The following is a 24,436-nucleotide window of genomic DNA, read 5'->3' as shown; positions in this document are numbered from 1 at the left end:
ATAAATAAATAGTTCAATGTTTGTGACACACAAAGACAAAATATTTAATATTTTTTTCTTATCACCCCCTAAAATACATGTTCATCTTTAAAACAAATAAAAAGGTCAGATAAAAAAAATTACCCATAATCTAATGACCTGGAAATAACTACTATTGACATTTGGTACATAACCTTATTCTAAGCTGTTTTATGTTCATGTATTTATAGATATTTGTATTTTATAAGTATGGAGTCACATGTAATTATTACTTTGTAAACTTTTAAATTTGTTTTAAATTTCTTTCCAGGTCATTAAGCATTCTTTTGCAATATTATTTGAAATGTCACATACGGTTTCACTAGGGAGTTCATTTAGCTAGATATTCAAATTAATTTTTGCTCTCATAAAGAGTGATTAAACACATTCTTGTAGCCTTATTTTAATGCATTAACATGATGTTTAGCATAAATTGCTAGCAGCGTATTTGCTAGATTAATGGCATTCAGAATTCTAAGACTTCTGACATAAATCATTAAGTTATTGTCCAGAAACTTACTACCAACCCACACTCCACCTAGCAGTAAAGTGCTAGTTTCCCAGACCTTGACTGACACTGAATTTGATGATATTACAAGTAAAAACTATCTCTCCTTTTACTTCATTTTTTACTGTTTTTCTTTTTTTCTTAGAGAGAGAAAGAGACAGCGTGAGCAGGGGAGGGGGGCAGAGGGGGAAAGAGAGAGAGACAGACAGAGAGAGAGAGAGAATCTTAGGCAGGCTCCATGGAGCCTCACGCGGGGCTCAATCCCACAACCCTGGGATAATGACTTGAGCCAAAATCAAGAGTTGGACACTCAAAACGACTGAGCCACTCAGGCACCCCTTCATTTTTTTTTTATTCTAAGAGGTGGAAGATTTTTCATCTTCTACTCATCTCCCAATGCTTGTCTTTCTCAATTGATTTGAATATTAATCTTCCGTTTCTCACATGAGTCGCATATATTCCTCCCAGGTGGCTTGTTTGCCAGTTTTTTTAAAGTGTTTTTGAGCTATAGAAATGTAAAATATTTAGGTAATCCAAACATATATTTTTTTTTTATTTCTGCCTTGGGAATCTTGTTTAGAAAGGCTTACCTCACCCCAATGTTATACAAATTTACCTTTATATTTTCCCCTAGGACTTGTATGTTCTTATTGTTAATATTTTAAATTTTTATTTAACCTAGAATTTTATTGGGGTGTAAGATATTGAGGGTAGGATCTAAATTTATTTTTTAAATATTTAGCTGGTTACCCCAATACCACTTGTGGTACTTCATTGATTTGATTGGGTACTTTTTTTTTTTTTAATTTTTTTTTTCAACGTTTATTTATTTTTGGGACAGAGAGAGACAGAGCATGAATGGGGGAGGGGCAGAGAGAGAGGGAGACACAGAATCGGAAACAGGCTCCAGGCTCTGAGCCATCAGCCCAGAGCCCGACGCGGGGCTCGAACTCCCGGACCGCGAGATCGTGACCTGGCTGAAGTCGGACGCTTAACCGACTGCGCCACCCAGGCGCCCCTGATTGGGTACTTTTTATATTTAGCATGTTCACATCTCTGAAACCTAGATGTGTCTATGATCAGTAAGTAGCATTTCACAATTTATATGGCAGGTTTTTTTCCTTGGTGTTGAATAATAATTGAATAATAATTCCTTCAATCAATGGCTTCTTAGATTTGATGAAACACAATATTTAATCATATCCCTATTTCACTAAGAGGTTTTTTTTAATTAAGGAATGTACTTTAAATTTTTATAAAACCTCTTCTGGGCACAATTACAATGATCATAGTTTTTCCTAAGATGTTCCAGTATTGAACTATCCATACATTCCTGAAGTAAATCTTACCTTGCCATGGCGTATTACTCATTCAACACACGGCTACATTTCTTTTACTAGTATCTTATTTAAAATCCTTACATCTAGGTCCCTCCTCCCCCAAGGTGGCTCAGTCAGTTGAGCATCTGACTCTTGATTTCAGCTCAGGTCATGATCCCAGGGTCATGGGATTGAGCCTCACATTGGGCTCCACACTGAGCGTGTAGCCTGCTTAAGATTCTCTCTCCCCCTCAGCCCCTCTCCCCTGCTCACACACACTCTCTCTCTAAAAAAATAAAATAAAATTAGTAAATAAAATAAAATCCTTATACCTATTTTTATAATTCTATTTGGTTTATATATTTTCCTTGGAATATCTTTGTCAGGTCTTGGTTTTTGAGGCATTTTACATTGGTCAAAGAAGTTGGTAAGCTTTCATCTATTTTCTGCGATTGACACAGTTCATAATTGCATAGGAGTAATGTTTTTTCCTTTTTCTGTAAAAGACTAAGCTGGTTTGAGATAATTCTCAATTTTTTCTATGGTTACTGGTCAACTAAAGTATTATAACTCTCCTATAGTGAAATTTTGTATCTTACCTAATTAAAAAAAATTATGCTGAGATTTTTAATTAGAATAGGAATACATAGCATATTACATTAATTTTTTTTTTCCATGTCTTTGGTTTTATCCAATTTTCATTCCTAGTGTTTGGGACCTATGTTCTTTTCTTTCTCCCTCTCTTTCTTGATTGGGCCTGAAAGAAATGGTCAACTTTATTGGTCTTTTCGAAGATCAACCCCTTGGCTTTATTTAATAGGTCTAATTGTTTTTATTTTTCAAGTTAATTTATCTGAGTGCTTTTAAGACCTTCTCCTTGCCTTTGATTTTCATCAGATCTGCTGTGATGTACCCAGATGTGGTTTTTCTGTTTTGTTTTTTGTATTCACCCTGTTTCAGATTTATAGCACTTTTTAAATCTTGAGGTGTTTTTTTTTTTTCCTCCATTTGGGAAAATTCTTGGCTATTATCTCTTCAAATATTGCTTCTTTCCCATTACCTGTTTCTTCCCTTTCTATGGCTATAATATGTTATTCCTGAAACTGTAATTCTTGTATTAGCTTCTCAGTAACTTTTCATTTTTTTTAGCTCCCTTAGCTTCAGTCTGAATATTTTCTACTTACCTGTTTTTCTGTTCACTAATCCCGCTTCTTTTTTCTCTTGTATTTATATTTCATGTATGGCATTTCTCAGCCCTAAAACTACTTTATACTTTAAAATAGATTCTAGTTCTCCAGTGAAATTCATTTTGTCATCTATTTTTTAAAAAATATGTTCATCAGAGTTATTTTAAAGTCTGCGTCTGATGACTTAAATATCTGGATATCTGGGCCATCTGTAGACCTGTTTCTTTTGTTAGTTTATTTCCCTTAGTCCTTCACTTTGGTATACCTGGTAATTTTTGATGAATGCCAGACATTGTGTATGAAACACTGGATGCTGGATAATGTCACCTTCTTTTATAGATGGTTCATCCTATCTTCTGATAGGTAGCTACAGTGGGGAGGGGAAAGGGAAGATTACCTTAATCTAATCATGGACTTGAGGCTGGGCTGAAGGTTTTGATATATTTGGTTTTCCCTTGCTTTGCACCCATAATTTGGTGTGCTGAAGCTTGAGAGAGCATATTGCTAAAATTCTAGGAATGTAAGAGTCAGTTGCTAAGTATAGGCATTATTAAAAATAAGTTATATAAATTAACAATGAAATAAATTATATTAAAAGCAAAAGTAATACTCCCAAACTCACCATTTCTAATTTTTTTTTTTTTACTAAGTTTAACTGTTATCTGTGTTCTTTACATCTGTTGTAGGTGTATACAGAAAAATTATATAATGTATGGTGTTACTACGCATCTCTTCCCAACTCCACATTCAGTGAGGTCACATTTGTAGCTTGAAATATGGCCCATGGTAGAAGTATTTGCACACCGAAATCAGCAAACACTACAAATCAGAGCTTGACTTACTGTTCTTTTGGTTATTAAGATCAGTTGTTCTCAAATGGAGGTGATTTTGCACAGCCCCCCCGCCCCTGCCCCGCGGGTATTTGATATTATCTGGAGAAATTTTTCTTTGTCAGCTTGTGGGGATGGGGTGGGAGGGCTGGGGAATGAGACTAGTGCTACTGGCATCTAGTGAGTACAGGTCAGGGATGCTGCTACACATCCTACAATGTATAAGGCAGCCCCCTGCAACCAAGAATTATCCAGTCCAAATGTCAATAGTGCCGAGGTTGAAACACCCAGGTCTGCTGGTATCTCTCCTTCTGAATGTCTGGCAATTCCCTGGAAGGAAAGGTGGGCACTTTACCCTAGTTTATTTTATTGTTTTTGTTATTTTTCTAGCATTTTGAGTTGACTATTTAGTTCAGTTATTTTTAATCTTTCTTATATTTAATAATAAAAAATGTTTGACTATGAACTTCTCTTTTGATACAGCTTTGGGTAGCTGACTCTTATTTTTTTTGTCACTTTTTGCTCTTTTAATGTTTCCTTATATAAGGTTCCAGCCATAGACATTTCCATCTCTTCCTTAGTTGGGACAAATACGCCTTTGCAGTTGCAAGCAATGCTATTGTTGAAATAAGCATCCAAAGAAAGTTCTATGAGTGATCTACAGAAAACACTTTAGAAAGTGTGGTAGGAGATAACAATTAGGGGAGTCTATCACCAAGTATCTATTTATACTTCCCCTATTCCAGTATCAACTTGAATCATTTAATTCTACAATTATTCTCGACTTAACTGGAATTAAACCATTTATCTCACAAATAGTTGAGTACCAAGGATAAGCAAAGTCCTATGCCCCTGCACTGGGTGGAGATGTGGATTACAAAAATCCTAAATCATGACCTACTCTCTCAAAAGTTTATAGATTTGTTAAGGAGAGACTTTCAGCTAACTAATGTATTTAAACTCTCAGCTACTCATGTAAGTCACATTATTTGGGGAATTTAGAATCTATAGTAAATTTGTTTTTAATTATTCAGCAGGAACTAAAACTATTTTGGGTATGGATCACTAGGTCCAACGATATTATAAAACGTGGTAATGTTGGAATCAAAAGCAAACTATACTGACTTAATTTTGAGAACTTTAGATTTGCCTGCTGTTTATACTTTACCATGCAAATTTGCTTAAAGCTGCACAGTTTTTTTACAAACCTTACTTTTAAATTTTTTTTTTCAACGTTTATTTATTTTTGGGACAGAGAGAGACAGAGCATGAACGGGGGAGAGGCAGAGAGAGAGGGAGACACAGAATCGGAAACAGGCTCCAGGCTCTGAGCCATCAGCCCAGAGCCTGAAGCGGGGCTCGAACTCACGGACCGCGAGATCGTGACCTGGCTGAAGTCAGACACTTAACCGACTGCGCCACCCAGGCGCCCCTACAAACCTTACTTTTTATACTTGTATCTTTATATCTTTTACAGCATGCTTATGTAATTATTACATTTGCTACAGCAGTGCCGTGAGTTAGAAAGGGTTGATATTATTTTCACCATTTTAAGATGAGAAAAATGAGATGAACACTTAAGTAGCCTGCGTATGGTTATACAGCAAGTCCACACGGGAACCTCCACCACCTTCCACCTGGTACTCTGGATGGCTTCTGCACTTGTGTTTGATAATGTGATGGGTTACTTATCCACATAGAAGACACACTGAGGACATGAATCTGAATGAAAATTTATGCAGTCTCCTTGAATCAGTGACCACGTTTTGAAAGAATTATTCATTCACAGGAAGAGGCAGCTTTGTGGATGGCCTTGGAATCACTCGCTAAAACTTGCACATTATTTTTCAGAAGATGCCCTTCCATAGTTTCAAAGTCTGTGAACTGTCATAATAATTACTCATTAATATTATGGTTCATATTCATGCAAACAAGATAATTTACATGAATCATAGTTAAAACTTTGCCTACTGTTTTTCCCAGTTTAATCTAACTATCCATTCTAATTCATTAAGAAGAATCTAAGCTATTTCTGTCCATATTTGGAAAATGAATGAAAGAACTGGGATTGTGATTTAAGTAATAAAGGGCAAGATTGCTCTGCCCCCACTTTTCTTCTTGCAAAACACAGATACACACACACGCACCCAAACTCACTTCCAGCTATCCAGGGATTTTATGTGTAGGCATTGCTCCAAATCCTTTTTGTGTCAGGAAATGCAGTCATAATTACCTTTGCATATTGTTAAACTCTGAATCATGACTTGCTATAGTTTTCTGGTTTCTCAAATGGAGTTGTTCTTTGTTCTATGTATGCTTTTATGCTACTTATGCTTTTCTTTCTTGTCTTGTCTTTCTTTCTTCCCCCACCCCCACCCCCAGCGGTTTAATGAGTCAGGCATTAGCAATGTTTTTTTGCTCCCTATCTTTGCCAGTAGCTCCAGGAAGTACATTTCTTTCAATCTAGCTGTGGTCTTGCCCTAAGCTTTCAGATGAAATGTAGATAGAAAAGTTAACTCCCTCTGTTAGATACTTGTCCTGTAAATCACTGTATGTGGGGACAAGACAGGAAGGGTCAATGGGATGAGAGAAGTCAATTTTACATTCTCTTCAAAATAATATATGAGTTATGTAGATATAACTCCAGTTTAAGCCACTATTCAGAAAGCTAGTTCATTTCAGAGCGGTTTCATTGTACTGGAAAGTTTACTTGGATTAAGGATTTAGAATGAGGTGAAGGGCAATTCGAATCTTCTAAATTCAAGTTAAATGCACTTTGTTAAAGGTTAGAAAACATTTGCTGGAATCATGAGCAATTTCTAGCTAGAGTTCATAAAAAGAAAGCTAGAAGTTAAGTTCCTATTACTCTTCCTGGTAGGATTCCATAGTGACCGGAATGGTTTATGAATAAATACTATACGGATAGCATTTTAAAGGGTTGAGAGAATAGGATTTGAATAGACAGTAAGAATGGAAAATGCCCCTCCCTTTTACATCTCCTCCACTCACAACCACCACACACACATGTGCCCATATGCACACAGGCACACCCGCGGACACAATATTGTAGCAGAAGGGGAGAAGTTTATGTGGAAAATCTCCTTTAATGCTAAGTGGAATAGCATCCGTGGAATAGCATAGCTGAGTAAATTGTGTGTGGCACCGAACTGGAATTTCTTCAGTGAAAGGGCTTATGTTCTTAAAGAGTTGAAAAACTGCTTAAATTTTCTAGTAGCCTAGAATAAAATTGCACAGGAGGCTCATGTGAAATGTAGCATGTGTGAATACTTTGGCAGCAGAGTTCCGTTTGAAATGTAGCAACACAGCTGAAGCAGTGACTCATCACACTAATATCTACTGTTAACAGACAGACCCCCTCTCAGAAAGCCTGTACTTTCTCACATTGTAAGGAGCTTCTTAGGCTGTTGTGATAGTAGGATATGTTCCCGAAACTTTGTCAGGCCACTTGACTTTAACATTTGTTGAATATCGGCCATACGACTTTTCCTGTATTCAGTTCTTTCACCTGTTCGGTTTTATTTTGCCCCTTTTCATAGGTGATAAGGCTGAGGTCACACATCTGGGCTAATATTCAGTTGGTGCCACCAGTTGCTTTTAGCCCTTGCCTGTTCTGAATTTTTGATGAAGGGGCACCTGGGTGGCTCAAGCAGTTAAGCGACTGATTTCGGCTCAGGTCGTGATCTCACAGTTTATGAGTTCAAGCCCCTCATCTGGTCTATGCTGACAGCTCAGAGCCTGGAGCCTGCTTCAGATTCTGTCTCTCTCTCTCTCTTTCTGCCCCTCCCCTGCTCTCTCTCACCCTCTCTCAAAAATAAATAAACATTAAAAAAATTTTCGAGATAGAAGGAAAAGACATTTAAGATAGCTCATGTCAGGGAGCCCGGGTGGCTCAGTTGGTTAAGCATAGACTCTTCACTTCGGTTCAGGTCATGATGTCACGGTTTCATAAAATCCTCTCTCTCCCTCTGCCCTTCCCCGCCTCCCCCTCCGTGCCCCACTCCACCTCTGCTAGTGCTCTCTCTCAAAATAAATAAATAACATTAAAAAAAAAAAAAAAGATAGCTCATGTCAGTTGGCCTCAGCTTCTCAGAAATGTATAGAGAGAATTCAAAAAAAGTGGTGAAAATCTGGAATACAGTTACTTGAGAAAATGTAATGGGCGCAGTCAATGTGAAAATAAAATGACCTTCAAGTTTCAATAACTAGAATCCTGCCCATGAACCCTGCTGCTGTTCTACCTCACAGATGCTGAATGGCCTGATGGCTTCCTGGACATTACTACATCTTCCTGTCGGGATTCCAAGGGACTTCCCTAAAAACAACCAGTGTAAAGCTGAGTCCTTACTGATGGCCTGCCATGATGGGTCTATCTACCTTTGGTTCAGCCCTCCCTGGACTGGAATGGTCTTCAACTGTCAACTCAACTACTACAACGAAGAGCAGATTTTTCAAGGAACTGAGGTGGGCACGTGGGTGGGCGCACGCACATGTGTGTGTGTTCCATTCATTCCATTCATTTCTATTCAGGAAAATAACGAGACTAGAGTGACCAAAATAAATTATTAAAACTTTATCTTCCTTTAATTCTTTTCCTTTCTTCTTGCCTAAAAGTTTGAGTGTTACTATTCTAAATCTATTTGTATACTGGTATGTGATCTTCTCAAAGCATTTATCCTCTCTCAGTTTCTTCAACTGTAAAATGTGCTGTTGTGATGAAGATTAAAAAGCTGAATTTACATAAAGCACTTATAACCATGCCTGTCATATTAAGTGCTATGTAATGTTAGTTCTTGTATTATTATTATTATTATTATTATTATTATTCATGACCCTGTATAAAATGAGCTGTTTACTCAGTGAGAGGCCTGATAAGTTAATGCATACAGAATAAAAACTATCCTATATGTTTCTTCCAAGTCTTAAACAAAATTATTAGGAGTTGATTATACATGGATAATGCTGGGGTTTATTAGCTACCAAGGAAAAAAGTTTCCACTGAGGCTGTCATACCTTTATTGCCTTCTCTTTTCACCCCCAGAAATCTATCTTCTACCCTGTTGTAGCTTACTTCCCATTTTCATCACGCTACTGACTTATCTGAAATTTCTCCATAACCCATCTAACAAAGTTTAGACATGAATCTGACCAACAAACAAATACTTAGTGATTATTATATGCTAAGGGCTAGAGATAGAAATATGAGTAAGGCCTGGCCTTGCTGTGGGAGTTCCCTTACTAGTGGGCAGACAGGCATATAGACAGGTAACTGCAAAACAACACGGGAAGTACATGGATGGAGGCGGACACAAGGTGTCATGGGAGCAGAGATAAAGGACACCAAAGTTCACCCTGGAAGGCTGAGTCTGGGCTTCCTACAGGAAGAGATCCCAGGGCTTAAAGGGTTTTAGTAGGAATTTAAATGTCCTCTCTGGTATCTCAGGGCCTTCTTAATTGGTCCCTTCTAACCCTCCAGCCAAATCTCCCACTTCTCCCAACATAACTCACCTCCCCACTCCTACTGGACCAGTCTCCTAACTGTTTCCTTGCAAAATCCACTTTTGATCCTATCTCCAATTCTTCTTCTCCATGGCATTCTCTATCAGGCATCCTCCACCTGGAAAAAACGAAACCCTTCTCTGCCTGGTAAAGTGTGGTCTCATCAACTCTGCGACAACTGGTCCAACTTTGATGCAGTCACATACCCCTCCTATTACACATGAACGCATTTCTAACAGACACATCCAGATAGACAGTGGCATTATTTTTCCGTATTTTATCATTGTTCATTCTGTTTTTCCTATCGCTCCAACACAACTGTAAGTACCTTAAGGAAAAAATAGTTCATAAATTTATTTTATTTGTTCCACAACACCTGGCAAAGTGTCAGCCAAAGCAAATATAAGTGGTCAAAAATACATTCTGAATTACATTATTTCACCAATGCCTTCTCTGGTTTATCTGATGTGCAATAAATTCATTTTGTGAAATTTTAGAAGTTCAAATAACCAGAGGGGAGAACATTCTTACTCCTGTCGGCTAATTTACTAACTGAAACCCAGGAATACTACATGAGAAATAAACTAGGTTGGTAGAGTTTGTGTATGTGAAGAAAATGTGAACCATGGAATAAATTACACATTTGGTTTATACGTAGTCCGTGAATAAGGTTCTTGTACTTGGTAAGCAGTAAGAAAGCAGTATATTGTTGAAAGGGAGCATACTCAGGGTAGAGCACAAGTTTGAAAATGAAAGGAGAATAATTGAATGGCCTTTTTTGTAAGGAAATATTATGTATACAGATATTAGTCAAATGAAAGAAGAGAATTATACGCATGTGAATGCGCATGCGCATACACTATGAATACTGATAACAGAAATGGCAACTGGGAAAACAATCTTTTCACATTGCTAATGATTGGGCATTTTCAAATTCAGCACTTCTTTCTTTATTTTACCTTATTTTTTATCTGTTTCCCTCGCACTATTATTTCTCATGTTGTTACTTTATTTGGTCTCTTCTGCCCCATCTTCTTCCCTTACTCCCTGCTCCCTAACAATCAAACAAAAACCCCATACACTTTCTCACTCACACCCCCCTTTGGTTCCTTGCACCTTGTGTCCAAAGTATGAAACCAACTATCTCAACAAGTTGTCTGTTAGTGACGCCATTAATTCACTAAACTAGTGAGTGGCCTTCAAACTTACTCATGAAACTCAATAAAAGAAGTTTGGGAAAACACATATATTGGGATATATATGTGTGTGTGTGTGTATAATCTGGGAAAATATGTATTTGTATATATACATTCTGTGCTTTTTATCAATGTATTGCCTCTCTGTCCTCTAGCCTTCCCTACTCTGCTAAAAGGGAGCTGTGACCTTTAAACATTTTTTTCTTTGTCAGCTAACATGATATGAAACTTTGTCAGCAGAGGACACAGGACAGAGACCGCGGAAGAGCAAGGTGTGTTCGGCTCCTAGTTTCAGGATGTTTGCTCAGCAGGCTCCTGCAGAGCGTGTGGCTTCTCTAGCATCTGGCTTTTGCAGGGCACGTCGCTTCTCTTCTTCTGGGCCCTTGCTGTGTAGGTAGCTTCTCCAAAGCCAGGCTGCTGCAGAGTGAATGGATCCTGCCGCAGCCGGCCCCTGACAGACAGCTCTCCCAGCACCCGGCCTCTGCCCCACACACCACTCTTCTGGTGACAGGCTCCTACAGCACAAGCAGCCTCTCTGGTGCCAGGTGCTGACTTCAGGGCCAGGAATCAGCAGCACCTGGCAGCCAGCAGCTTCCTGTGGCGCCCCCCCCCCCCCCCCCCGCCCCAACCCAGGTACTTTTGCAGTGGAGTATCTACAGTGAGATACCTCCCTATACACAGCTTTCCCCAGCACTTCAGAGGGCAGATTTCCAGAAAGTCGCACAGTCATGGCACTGCAGTGATTTCTCTGCTATTTTAGGTACAGCCATGTCCTCTCCAATAAGACCCAGATCTCAGCCCCTGGGAGAGGAAAGTGGGGAGCGGGGCACACGGGGAGCTTTTCCCTGGGCTCTATCTCAGCCCTAGTGGTCATGATTCCTTCTTCTATTTGTGAGTTCTGTATTCTCTAGAATTTCTATTTACTCCCTGCCAGCCAATCCCCCATTACCCCAATCCTCTGTTAGAGGGAGTAATTCTTTAAATTATACTTTTCCTGTTCAAATTACTGTGTGGTTTACTGACATATACTCCCTTATATATTTTAAAGTAACCGCTAACATTTCTTATCAAAATTTCAATAATTGAAAAAATAAGTGACTTTTCTGGTGTCTGTAAATAGATTACATGCTTAAAATACATTTTTGTCAAAACCTTAAAAAGCTACATATTTAGATCATCTAGGAAGTGAAAAAGTCCACCATATAACCTCATTGGCAAAGGTAGTCCTCTCTGTTGTATCAATCAATCAAATCAAACTATCAAAAAAAAGAGTTTCATTTTTAAAATTTAAAGAAATATGTGGATACGTATTCTCAGGGCAACCATCTCACTTAAGGAGACAGGTAGAAAATGAATAGACAGACACCAGATAACAGATGGAGAGAAAGATAAGCAGATAGCAGTCTTACCAAAAATGTCATTTTGCTTGATGCCTTAGAGATGCTATCCCAGGACAATAAATCATAGTAAGATTTGGGATGGGTGAAAGGTATGATATCTTCTGTAAAGCGGGAGAAGGGGATTATGATAGAGGAGATAGGAAGAAAGAGGCAGCTGACCACAGACTCTCTCACGCACATGAGTTTCAGGGACGCATACATACAGAGGCTGAGGACCAGAAAATTGATTCCCTCAAAACTGTGCCCTGTGGCCCCTGGAAAGTGTCGGTGGACACCTTGCTGTCTCCAGTATGAAGACGGCAGCACTAGACCAATGAATGAATGCGTTCTATAATAAAGGCTAAAGCATTCCCCCCCCTCTTAAATTGACAAGATAAGAGGAAGCATACAATTTAAAAATAGGGTGAGGGAGAAATAGAATAAAAATATTAACCCATATTCCTTAGAAACTTAGAAAAATTAAAGGTTTCCCTACAAGAATGCTAAAAGAAATAGACATAATGTCACATCAAATGTGAAACTCCTTGAATCTCACCAGTACCTATGTTTAAATAAAGGTTTTCAGTATTTGTGACTCAAAATCTCACATGGGTTAAATCCTTCATTTATAGTGGTTCTGTTTCTTATTTAAAACAGTAAGCTCTCCTTAGATCCACTACTCTACCGAATCACATGATACGGAAAGAGATGGGGAATCTTAAACAAAAGGCAAAGGGGATGTGGCCAATTTTTACCATTTGGGATATTAACAAGTTTAACATGGCTCAGCAACTATCTTAAGTGTTATATCAACTATTATGACACAAGCTAAAGGTGTTGAAATATAAAGATGTGTGTTTTCTGAGAGGAAATGGGTGACAATTTGAAGGGCTGGTTTTTTTTAACATGAAGAATAAATACATAAGAATTCAGAACAGATTCTCAACCAACACTAATGTGCAATAAGGTTTATGCAAGTTAAGAAAGGTTTGAAACTTTTTAAAAAAAATTTCAAGGAAACTACTGTTTCCTGTTATTTCTGGAAAATCTGTAAATGCAAGTGCTTTAAAAGGGAAACATTTATGGAGAGATATTAAGTGTGTTTTACATGCTACACGTATCAGATTCTTGTTTGTTCAATTCCCCTAAGAAATTTGTAATTTTGCTTTAAATAAATGACATTTACCCTCAATTAAGCTTTCTGTCTTTTCATTCCCCTAAATCAGCATCCCGGTGAGAAGTACAGGGCTTCTAGGATTTTCTACACCTAGATAAATAAATTTTGGTGAAGATTTTCCTTTCTTGAGTAAGATCCATAATCTCCAGAATACACTGTCTGAATTAACGATTTGGGCGAAAAAGCCTATGCACTGCTTGTTTCATAGGAAACTACAGGGAATCTTTAAAATAAAGATTGTGGATCAGTGCAAAAACTGTCAAAATCACATTACATGATCTGTTTACATATGTACAACTATCTGTTGGAAGTCCCATGTTACTTTTGATACAGGTACTGCACTTCCTCGCAGAAGTATGAGTAATCAACTAGGTGGCTATCACTCAACCTGAAGGATGCACACGAAGAACTTTCACCACGGCCCAATCAATAAATTCAGGGCCATCACTTGATAACGGAAAAGTCAACAACTATATAAATGTTTCTATGCCCACCAAAATCTCTTTCATAGCCCTTGTAAGCACCATGGTTAATTGTGATGAACAAGTTAACACTGTGAATTTTAAAGGTCCAAACAGGGCAAAGTCAGCCAGCCTAGCAAGCTGGTAATTTATTATGAAAGTCAGTAATTACTCTTGTGGGGAGAAAACAGAAATAGTAGAAATAAGAGAATTTAGTAGTATGAAGATGCTTTTTTTTTTTTAGCAGTACTATAAAGATTTTAATGTGAATGAGCAATAACTAGCTTGTTACCATCTGTGAACTGTCCATATCCATAGGTTTTTAACATACTTACTTGAACAATGGAGTTCCACAAACGACACATTTATATATTCCAGGATCTTTGTGATGTGTATATTCTCCTTCGAAGGCACTGATAAACAAATACACAGGGCATTAAAACAATTAAACAAAGTTCGCATTATTTCTTATAGAATGTATTTGCTTAAAATAGATTTCTCTAATAAATCTTTCAAGGGCTTTTTGTCCTAAAATGAGAACAGACCAAACATATGGAAATCTGAACATTACTAATATACTTCAAATCTATATAATAAAATGTGCATATAACTACTCCAAACTAGTGCAAGTTAAATAAAAAAAAAAAAAAAACTCAAGCCATCTAGTTATGTAATGCTTAGAAAAAAATTTTTGCTATTAAAAAAAAAACAGCTTGTAGTTCAGATTCGCAGAACAAAACATTACTACACAAGATTTCTGCCTACTCTACAGTGTCCAAGAGTGTATACCCCAAAATGCAGAAGGGTCCAAGACTTCAAGTAGAAGGAGACTTATTTTTTGGTTTGAAAAGGAATATTGCAGCTTTAAGGGAATATTTTTCTAAGTTAACAATCTTAAAGGCTAGGAGGTCATTCCACTAATGCAAATCAGCTGTGCTAGCCCAACAAAAAGTCTATGTGCTCTGCAGCTTGTTTTTATTATCCTTTCACCCTCTTTATGAGGTCCAATTTTTTTATAAACAGAATTTTTAAGAATGACCTAATCTCTAGTTGTTTGTGTGCATTCAATCATTTTGCTCGTCATGTACACAACAGGACGGGCAGAGGTCCTCCTGGGCTGAGACTGAAGCCCACCGTCGGCTCGTTGTGTGGTGAGGGTAGACTCTGTCAGAGATTCAACATTTGGCAAACTCAGTAAACAGTATATACTGTGACAGGAAGAGAGTGTTGCCTATTAACAAGGACCCCATGTGTGGTAAAGAGCTCTTTCAGTTCATGAATGAAAACAAGAAGTTACATCATTAATAAATTTGGATCAGAGGTAAGTCACGGCCTTATGCCAGCCTCCATGGTATAAATTAAACAACAAAATGGTTGGACCTTGGCAAGTTACCTTTGAGCTGGAATCAGCTGAGAGAGACTTTATTCACTAAAAACGTCTTGGAAGTGAACAGACTCTTTTTTCAGGACTTAGGGCGAATTTCCAAGGACCAAAGCCATGTGAGGGCAGTTATTGAAAATTTTTGACATTCCAACCACAAATGAGCCAATAAATACTTTCTCCACATGTGCTTCAAAAAGAAATTGGAGTGGGGTAGAAAGGAACTAAATTATGCTACCTTCTTTTTGCAGCCAAAACGTCTATACTTACAATGGCCACCTTCAAAATTTCAGCGTCCTGGCACAGCGCCATGTCCCTCGTGGTTTTGCTTACTGTGATGTCTTCCCCAAAAATGTACCTAACTCGCTATTACTTCCACACATTTTGTAGTAAACTAAAAACAGGCCCTTAATAAAAGCCTTGTGACTTTACATAAGATAGAGTGTTCATTGAATGGGGGAAAGAATTAATAAAACTTAGTCTTCACCTAAACAGTACCATTTTCAACCTTTTCAAGGATACCAATTTGTAGATGTTAGCAAAGAGGTGTAGCATTCTTTAAATTAAATGGCAAGGAACAGGATTCAAAGCGGGGGGTGGGGGGGGTGGGGGCGGGGTGAAGAAAACTAGCTCTTAATGACCTTTTCTCGCAGCTCATCTTACCTTTCGGTCCCTTTCTCCTGAGTGACATGGTACTGCAGGGGTGTCAGCCGCTTCCTTAGTTCCTGCTGGGAAAAGACCACCTTACAGTTCTTTTTATCCCTACATGACCCTGGAAAAAGAGAGGACATGGGAGAAGGAGGCTTTTTAGCTTGGATCCCGAATGCTTGCTTTGGCTGGCCGCCACAGCCCAGCTTTAGCAGTCACTGGTCAACCACCAGACCAGCCCCTCAAGCACCAAACTTACTTCAACGCAGCTGACTATTTCTCTCCGTTTACAGAGAATCCTTCTCAAGGTTCAGGTGATTCCATGGGAGCACTGACAAGGTGCTAGAGCCAAGGATACCAGCATGTGATGGTAATGACTCACTGAACATTCACAAAGATGGCAGTACATCCTTTACGTCTCCTGAAACCATGACCTTCTGTTTTCAAATAAATTCCAAAAGCATAACTCCATTTATAAGCATTTACACTGTATATATATAAGATGATGGGCATATTAGGTTAAATAATAACTCCCCATTCAAAAACTTTGCAACTCAGTAGAATAGCTGGAAACTGTCATTTAATTTCCATTCTGGGTGATTTAAATACCATCCTATTTTTTTTTTTTAACCCTGAAGATGCATTTTTTCCCGTGACTAGGAATTGCTGTTCTCTGTGATTGTCAGATACTGCACTAGGTTCTGTGGAGCCCTTAAAAATGAATGTCTTTTAAAGATTGTATCTTACCAGGTTAAGCAGGCAGCAAGAAAATTTTAATAGACTCCAGAAGGCATTGACACTAATGTAGATTCAATAAGTTCCAAAGAAAAGGTGAGAAAAATAGGGAGGGGGGAAAGACAAAGAGAAGAAGAAAAGTGAATGTGATTTTACTTACAGACCTACATCTTCTGTTTGCAAAGTGTATCTAGGAAGACTTCACTGAGTATATTTGAATGGTGAAATGACTTTAATGTGATTTTAATAACAATGGCATCTTTTATTTCAACCTATACAGACTGCAGTAAAATGTTCAGACAACACCTGTTTATACGTAGTATTTTATTTTACCTACACAAATGAATTGGAAAAGAAATATAACTCTGAGACAGGGCAACCCTTACGCACTGCAGTCAAATTGCTTTTTTTTTTCCTTTTGTCATCCATCACAGTGGGAAAAAGGCTTGCAGTTGGCCCCATGTGCAAAAATCTCTTATCACGTTTCGAAGTTACTGAAAGAAAGCTTGCTTCGTTCCCTGAATACTAAACTCAACTTCTGTGAAATAAAAAAGAATTCTGATTTAGAATAGAAACGTTTTCTACTTCTTTTACTTGTCAGTCCCCCAATGTCATAGTATGTGAGATCACTGAAATTAAACCAGGACAAAACTGACTAACCAGTTACCCTGATTGTGGGATTGAAGAAGCATATCAGCTTCCAGGATCAGGGCCACCAAGACAGAGTGGTTGATTCTCTATGAGAAAATACAGAGGCGGGAAGAGAGCTAAGCAGAGCCAAAGAGAAAGTCGCACCTTGGAGCAGGCCTGTGGGTTGTCAAACAGCGCCTCTCCTGACCTTCCACAGAGCACGCTGGCCCTGCTCTGGCCTGGAAAGATCCACAGGAACAGCTGGCATATCACTAATGGTGTGCTGGTCTCTCATCTCAGTGGAACCCATATTATACTAGGCTTTATCCAAACACCTACTCCTTACACTTGTAATATTTCCAAGGGGTAGATGAGAAGTGTTTGTCCTGTCAGAACAAGCCTCTCCAGAGCCTGAGTGCTGAGCTGCTCTTTGTTACGTATCGGTTGACTGGGATAGCTGAGTTTCTGCTCCGTTCACTCTAGACTTCTTAAAAATTATTATTATTTTTTTTTTGGTATTTCTTTATCAGTTGGAAGGGTCGTACCTTTGTGGATTTTGTTAGACTAACTGCATGTCTAACGTGACAAAATCTACTGCTTAAACGTATTCCGTCCAGTGGCATGGTAATTAAAATCTATACAACTAGAATTAAACAATGCTGTCCAAAATGTTTTTGTTAATATATGTTCATTCATACAAAAAGACCAATTGTGTTCCCAAAGTTGAGAGAACTAAGCTACCCATCTGTATGTCATTTAGTACAAGAGAAGCAAACTGCAGGTTTAAATTACATGGTATTGGATTGCAATTTCCTAACATTGGATGCTTTTCTGCTTTTTTACCTTGAGTCATTTACTAAGGAGTGTTCATAAAAAGTAGCTTAAAGCACAGATGCTTGCAAATCGTTTAGGCAAAGATGTTTCTCTCTTTTTCATTCTGCCTCTCTCAAAAAATCTCCCTTTTCTGAAGAAAGAATAAAATTGTTGGTCAGTATTGACGAACCATGTCAAGCATTTGTACAGAGAGAAAAGGTAAAATTGAAAACATCTGATTGAAGTAAATAATACAAACATAAAAGCTTTAGTCGTGAATGAAGGGTATTGAGGAGACCTTATTTCATAGATTAGAAATTACTTTTGATCTAAACATTCTTAAAAACAGATTGTTTTCCACTATGAACCATCTCATTAACTGTGCTACAGAGACCTCGTTTTAATGGCAAGCTCTGAAAGGGTGCTGCTGTACTCTTTTGTCAGACCCCATCTGATTTGGGAGGGGGATAAAGATTTCATTCCAGCTTTCTTTGTTTGTCTTTCAAGAACCACTAAAGCAGCATTCACACAAATTTTGTAGGAATGTGCCCTATGTCATAGCCTACAAATTATTTGGTTTTGGTGCACTTAAAGGTCATCTTCCAAATTAGCAAAATTTTCCTATATCCTGGCTTTTCAACCTTAAATATAAATATTGTTTCCTAACTGTAAGTGAGGTGTTTTGTTTTGTTTTTTTTTTTCTTTAAGAAATGCTAGTGCTTATTTAAAGTTGTCAAACTTTGTACGTTTTCATTCTTTGGTCATACCACGTTCTCAAAATAATTAGGCTTTTAAAGTGTACCTAATAGCAAAAAGAAGGATATGTAGACTAGAACAGCTATTGTGATTTTATATTAAACAACCCGGTGAGCAGTTAGTCAGATTTTAATCAATTTCTTGCCACATAGTTTAATAATACACTTCCTGGACAATTGAAAGCTCTACCATTACATTAGCTCTTCCAGCATCATAACTGAAAACTGACATGTATAAACACAGAAAGGCTTCTCTTTTGTCTCTGATTTCCCTTCTCCCTCTCAGACTCACTTCCCTGAAGTCATATGGTGCCACTGTTAATTTTGAAGAAATTATTTCATTTTGAAATTCTACAATAATTCATTGGATGGTTTCCCTTTACTATCTTCACTTAGGAACTGTAATTTTCTTATTACACAGGGTAATTTAACATTAGTATTATATGACATCTGTTCAATGACCTCTAAATTGGCTTAGAAGTATGTTACGGAAAGATTTTTCCTTTATTTAAATGTTTAATAGAGTACTTTGAAGGCACAAGTGAGGCTGTGTGTATATATATAACTGCAACACAAAGTATATTTGAGAGGGTGACACTGCCACTTTGGTATCTAATCACCACACGATTCCCTACAGAGCAACTTTGGTATAGATAAAGATCCATCTTGAACGCCCTTCAAGGGTATTTATTTACTGAAAGACGCCCAAATTTTCTTTTATATTAACGCTTGTTCCATTGAGGCTTGCTGCCTCAGAGCCAGTATTATCTTGAAGCTCCAATGGAAAGCTCTTGCTCTAAGTAGAAACAGACTTTCAGCAGAACTCATGTTCTGGCTCTGCCTGCTTCCCACTCATGTGACCTTAGGCAAGTCGGTCTCTTAGCCATGTACTGACACCCTCACAGGCCTGCTGTAAGGATCACGGCAATTATCGCTTAGCAAACACTGTCCGAGTAAATGTAATATCACATTATCGTTCTGAATACAGTAAATTCTGAAGTCAAAAATGTATTCTGAAAGGTAGCCAGGTCAAGTATTTCAGCGTGCTGCAGTATCTTATTCGTAATTATTTTTCTATAATAATTCCCTTAGAACAGTATTTTTCCCACAAATTGTCTTTAAGAATGATTAAAATAAGAATTAAAAGAAAACTAAAATTTGAGTATTTACTATGTGCCAGGCACATTTCTAAGCATTTTTACATAACCACATTTAATCTTCTCAATAATTCTAAAATATAGATATCATGCTCATTCTGCAGATACGAAAACTGAGGCTCAGAGAGGTTGTAACATAACTTAATAGGGATAAACAGTAAATAAAATTATCGACTCAAACCAGGGCTCCCTGACTGCAAAGCCCATAGTCATTATTCTGTGAGGAAAAATTATGCTACAACGTTCTTCTTTATTCTTAAATTATGCAATAACTTTTAGCTCCAAAACTACCACTAACAAGATAATAAAGGAGAAAAGTAATAACTGCCTCAGTACATCCAGAAAAATACCTTTGTCAGCTAGCCAATGTCTGTTTTCCCTGTGTTCATTCCTTCAACATAGGGTCAGTGACAAGGTTCAAATGGGATTCTCACAAAGTCTATAAAACGTTGAAAGGCTTTTTAACTTCCTGTTAAGAAGTAAATCAGATCTGTTACCTAAGTCTTAGAACACTTTTAAGTCATAAATCTTACGTTCAGTGTGAAAAATCAAAACAAAACAAGACCCAAAGATTCCATAACTTTAATTTTGGTTCTAGGGTCAGAAAAAAAAAAAAAGAAACTATTAAATATTTCCCCAAGATAATAAATAAATAAAAGATGACAAGAGCATCTTGTTTTGCTTTGACCTTACCGGGTTTAAACAGTAAAATTCATGTTAAAATAGCTTGCTACTATATTTCAAAGTGGTATACTCTGATTTTCATTACAACGTTCAATTTTCTGTTGGTTATGAGTCTGTCATATCGGAAAGCTGAAAACTATCCGGATATGATAGTGTTAGAAATTTCTAAATTAAGTGGGCATTTATAAAAGCCAAATCTGGCCCATTTTTAGAAGAGAATGCAAAATGTATTCCATGAACCACTTTTTCATATTTGTTTGTCTGTTTTGCATTCCAATAACCAATAAAGGAAATGTCAAGCACAGGGAAGAAACGCTTCCATGCTAGCAGAAGCATACCCAGTTCTGGTTTTTCTCTCCAAGTGGACCTACACAAGAAGAACATTCCCAGGATTAACATGCAGTCATGACACTTTTGCTACAACTGTGGCTTCCATGAAACTAGGGGGCAGAGCTTACTTACAGGGACACTGATCCAGCGTTTTTTTTCTTACTGTTTTTTCAAAGTCATCAAAAGTGACGACTGTTAACACAGTGCCAGGTACTGTGCTAAGTAAAATATAGTCAATCATTCCTTCAGTAACTATTAAGCACCTACTATACGCTGGCATTATTCTAAATACTTAGGATATACCAGTGAACAAAATAAAGATCCTGTTCTCATGGAGCTCCCACGAAAGCAGCAGGGGTAGGGGAAGATAAAGAAAAACACAATGAAAACAAGTGAGTAAACTGGATAGCCTCTTAGAAGGTGGTTAAGTACACAGGAAGGAAAAAAGCTAAACTGAGCACAGCAAAGACTGGGAATGCTAGAAGTTAAGGGCTATAACCTTATGTATAGTGGTCAAAGTTGGCCTCACTGAGAAGATGATATTTGAGCAAAGTTCTGAAGGAAGGCAGGAAGTTGGTTGCACAGACATCAGAGGGAAAGGCAGTCTGAATACATGCAGGACAGGCCAATGCAAAAGATGGATATGCTAAAGTAATGCTCTAGCGGTAGAGACAACATACATGGTAAAACCTGAATGTGAATGGAGCAGAAACCAACAATTTAAACATGCGAAGTAAATGTTTTTAAAACCAGGAGATTTACAATTAACGTATCAGGCCAGGCGTTGTCTGGCATCACTTCTTACTCCCAAGAGAAAAATGTTAGTGAATGTCCTTTTTAGCAAAGTACTATCCTCAAAATAGCTCTCAGAGAGTATCTGTCTGGCTGAACTTTGAACCCAGCATCGGACTGCAGCCTCTGCTAATTTGCTCTGTGTAATTAATGTCATCCCTTTCAGACTACAGATTGTCATTCCAACCTGGAGTCATGTGTAAGAGGATACTCAGATGTTTTTCAGTGATAAATTTTTGATGGACCCGGAGAGCAAAATCCTATGGCCAAACAATGATGCTTTTACCCTCCTGGAACACCCCAGTCACTCTCCCCTTCAGAGTATTCTTGTAGGTGATGTCAGGGAATATCCATAACTAAAAAGAGTATAAAATTTGTACCTCAACTTGGTTTCCATCTTTAAAAAAGATACTTAGTTTCTACGCTTAGGTTCAGTTTAATTTTATCTATCCTCCAAGTCCTAAATATAATACAGAGAAAATAAAATTCCAGGTCTTAGGAGTCAGAAAGCAAGACAATAGTTTCTTCTTAAGTTAAAGATTTTTTTTTCTTTTCTGTATGTGAGAAAAATCATGTCTTTGTCATAGACGTTATCGCATTTCATGCCTTCTCACTGCTTTTCTATTCACATAAGACAGTTCTACACATCAGTTTCAGTTATATTCTACTGATGCATGCGCAGAGTTCTAATTAACATCAATGGACATTATAAGCATGCCAAAGCAATATGCCATTTTAAACTTCTTGAATTAAACAAGACCATATGTTTTAGTGGAGCATAGTTGAATGATAAAATTAGTCTTCTGGTTTCCATACTAAAGGTTTGAATAGATAAACTGAGAATATACTTTCAAGCAAGTTTTCCTTCCAAGTCTACCTACCCTAATAAATTAATCCCTACTCTGATAACTCCATTCCTCTGGATACCCTTAGTACCAGTGCATTTACTCTGCGAGGTGCTGTTTACATAGCATTTTACAATTATTCTCAAATGCCTTCAGGCATTTCTGCTTTATTTTCCCAGACTATAAATTCTTTGACAATATGTTGAGCCTCATATTAATTCATACTTTCTACAACCACTTACTAAACATCTACAGTGAATCAAGAACTAAGATGCTGGAAAGTCAAAACATGAACAAGTCGAGGAGAGCACCCATTCCAGCACGAAAGATAAGAAAAGCAATCAACACAATGTATAGTCATATGGTGAAAAGTATGTGCAAACTTCTGTGCATGGAGAATTGACAAAGAAGACATCAATACTCTTAAACTTTGCCCATCTAGATTGGCTAGGTCCAGTTGTAATGAGATATGAAAAGCTCATAATTTGTAGAAACAGTATCTAAGGATCAGAGGGCCAGGGAAGATTCAAATAGGACAGAGACCCTCCATCTACACAAGCTGAGATGGAGGGTGATCAAATGTGCCCATGTCAAGATGGTAACTACCCTGCCCTGACGAAAGGAATGTAGACGGTCTTTCTTGTAAGTGGTATCGGCCAACTTACCAAAGTAAAAACAGCCAGGATAAAGTTGTAGATTTAGATTTGGAAGAGGAGAAATTGGGGAGCTAAGAAATAAGGCAGTTTTAATATTAAGGGGAACGTGTGCAAGCATTTTCTCACTGGAAGTCAACGGGAGTAAGTTTATTTCCCACAGCTTCCAAAGTCTATTAATATGGTTAAAACTCTAGCCTCTAATAGTAAGTTCTCCTATGTGGAGATGTGTGACTTTCTTGACAGGAGACATGGAGAGTTTTACCATTACGTGCATTCTGATGAAACATTCACCTGAATGACTCCATAAGAGAGAAACCACATTTTGCATTTCTTTTACTTGTGTGTTACAAATTTTTAATTGTTGAATTCAGGCGTGGTAATAATTGTATCAACATTCTTTAAGTACTAAAAGAATTAAACAGTACTTTATCAATTCTTCAGAATGTAATGCAAATATCAACAGCAATGATTTTTATATTAATGTGGACCAAAAGCCTAGAGTTTAGGAAAGTATTTAAAACATGTCTTGATCCAAAAGCATTTTCTTGCTTGCAAAGCATATGAGTAGAAAGAGAATTTTTAAAGGAACTGCCATCATCAAGTGACAAGAGTGGAAGAGAAAGTCACTTAACTTCAAGTCTATCTGATTGCATGTGAAATGTCTGACAAAGTTGGAGTTCCCTGTTTTTAATTCTTTTTTTTTTTTTTTCTAGTATGGGTCTTCACTAGAACATCATAGCCCATACAGGGAAAGAAAAAAAAATTAAAAACAGACAGGCTCATTTCCATTCTGCATTTCACATGCAATCAAAAAAGACTTGCAAAAAATAGCTCACTCCCCCATTCTCCCTCACCCCCTTGGGAGCACAGACTGCAGGGAAGATGAGGGGTAACCATGCACAAGAAGGAAGGATAGGATCCCTCGCTTAGATGATCATGCAGAATTGTGTTTAAATGTAACATTAAGAATACTTCATTAGAAAGAAAATAAAATGTATATTGTCTAAGAGCTCAGCTTTGTAAATTTCCAAAATTACATTACTGCTCAAATCAAATTTAAAATCTAAATTAATTCTAAAACAATGGGCAGAAAACAAGTCTACAATTGCCACTCAACGGTCAGCTGAATTTGAGTCCATATGTTCCAGAAAAAAATGTGAAAGTGTCTGGAGAAAAAAGTCAAAAAATCTCACATTTTTCTCTGTCACCCGGACAAGTAAAGGAAAGCCACAAGGCTTCTTCTGAACTATACAATCTCCTTGAAAGACAGTGGACATATATATGTTGGTTATCTTTGTACTCCTAGCACCTAGCAACGTGCCTGGGAAAGAGTAAGTACTAAGTAAGTATGTGTTGTATTTAAAGATTTATACAACTCTCCATTTTAATTAATTATGTTTAAATTTTCTTCCTAAAAG

At 37.5% G+C, this 24,436-nt stretch overlaps 1 protein-coding gene and 1 long non-coding RNA gene across 4 annotated transcripts in view; both read right to left on the bottom strand.

The window, feature by feature from the left end:
• Nucleotides 1-24,436, bottom strand: part of MSRB3 (methionine sulfoxide reductase B3) — a 174,599-nt gene that overhangs the window by 110,367 nt on the left and 39,796 nt on the right. For all 3 annotated transcript variants that reach the window (XM_043562958.1, XM_043562959.1, XM_043562960.1), the window contains 2 exons: nt 15,637-15,745; nt 13,928-14,005 (listed from right to left, as the gene is read on the bottom strand). In XM_043562958.1, the coding sequence (XP_043418893.1) occupies nt 13,928-14,005; nt 15,637-15,745 (187 nt within the window). The remainder of the gene's footprint in view (nt 1-13,927; nt 14,006-15,636; nt 15,746-24,436) is intronic.
• On the bottom strand, nt 3,174-7,582 carry LOC122472944. Its single transcript, XR_006294562.1, has 2 exons — nt 5,303-7,582; nt 3,174-5,070 (listed from the first exon to the last, which is right to left on the bottom strand). It is a non-coding gene; the product is annotated as an uncharacterized LOC122472944 (long non-coding RNA).

This window comes from Prionailurus bengalensis, chromosome B4, assembly GCF_016509475.1.
Source record: "Prionailurus bengalensis isolate Pbe53 chromosome B4, Fcat_Pben_1.1_paternal_pri, whole genome shotgun sequence".
Taxonomy (NCBI): Eukaryota; Metazoa; Chordata; class Mammalia; order Carnivora; family Felidae; genus Prionailurus; species Prionailurus bengalensis.
This window is presented reverse-complemented; position numbering and strand designations above follow the sequence as displayed.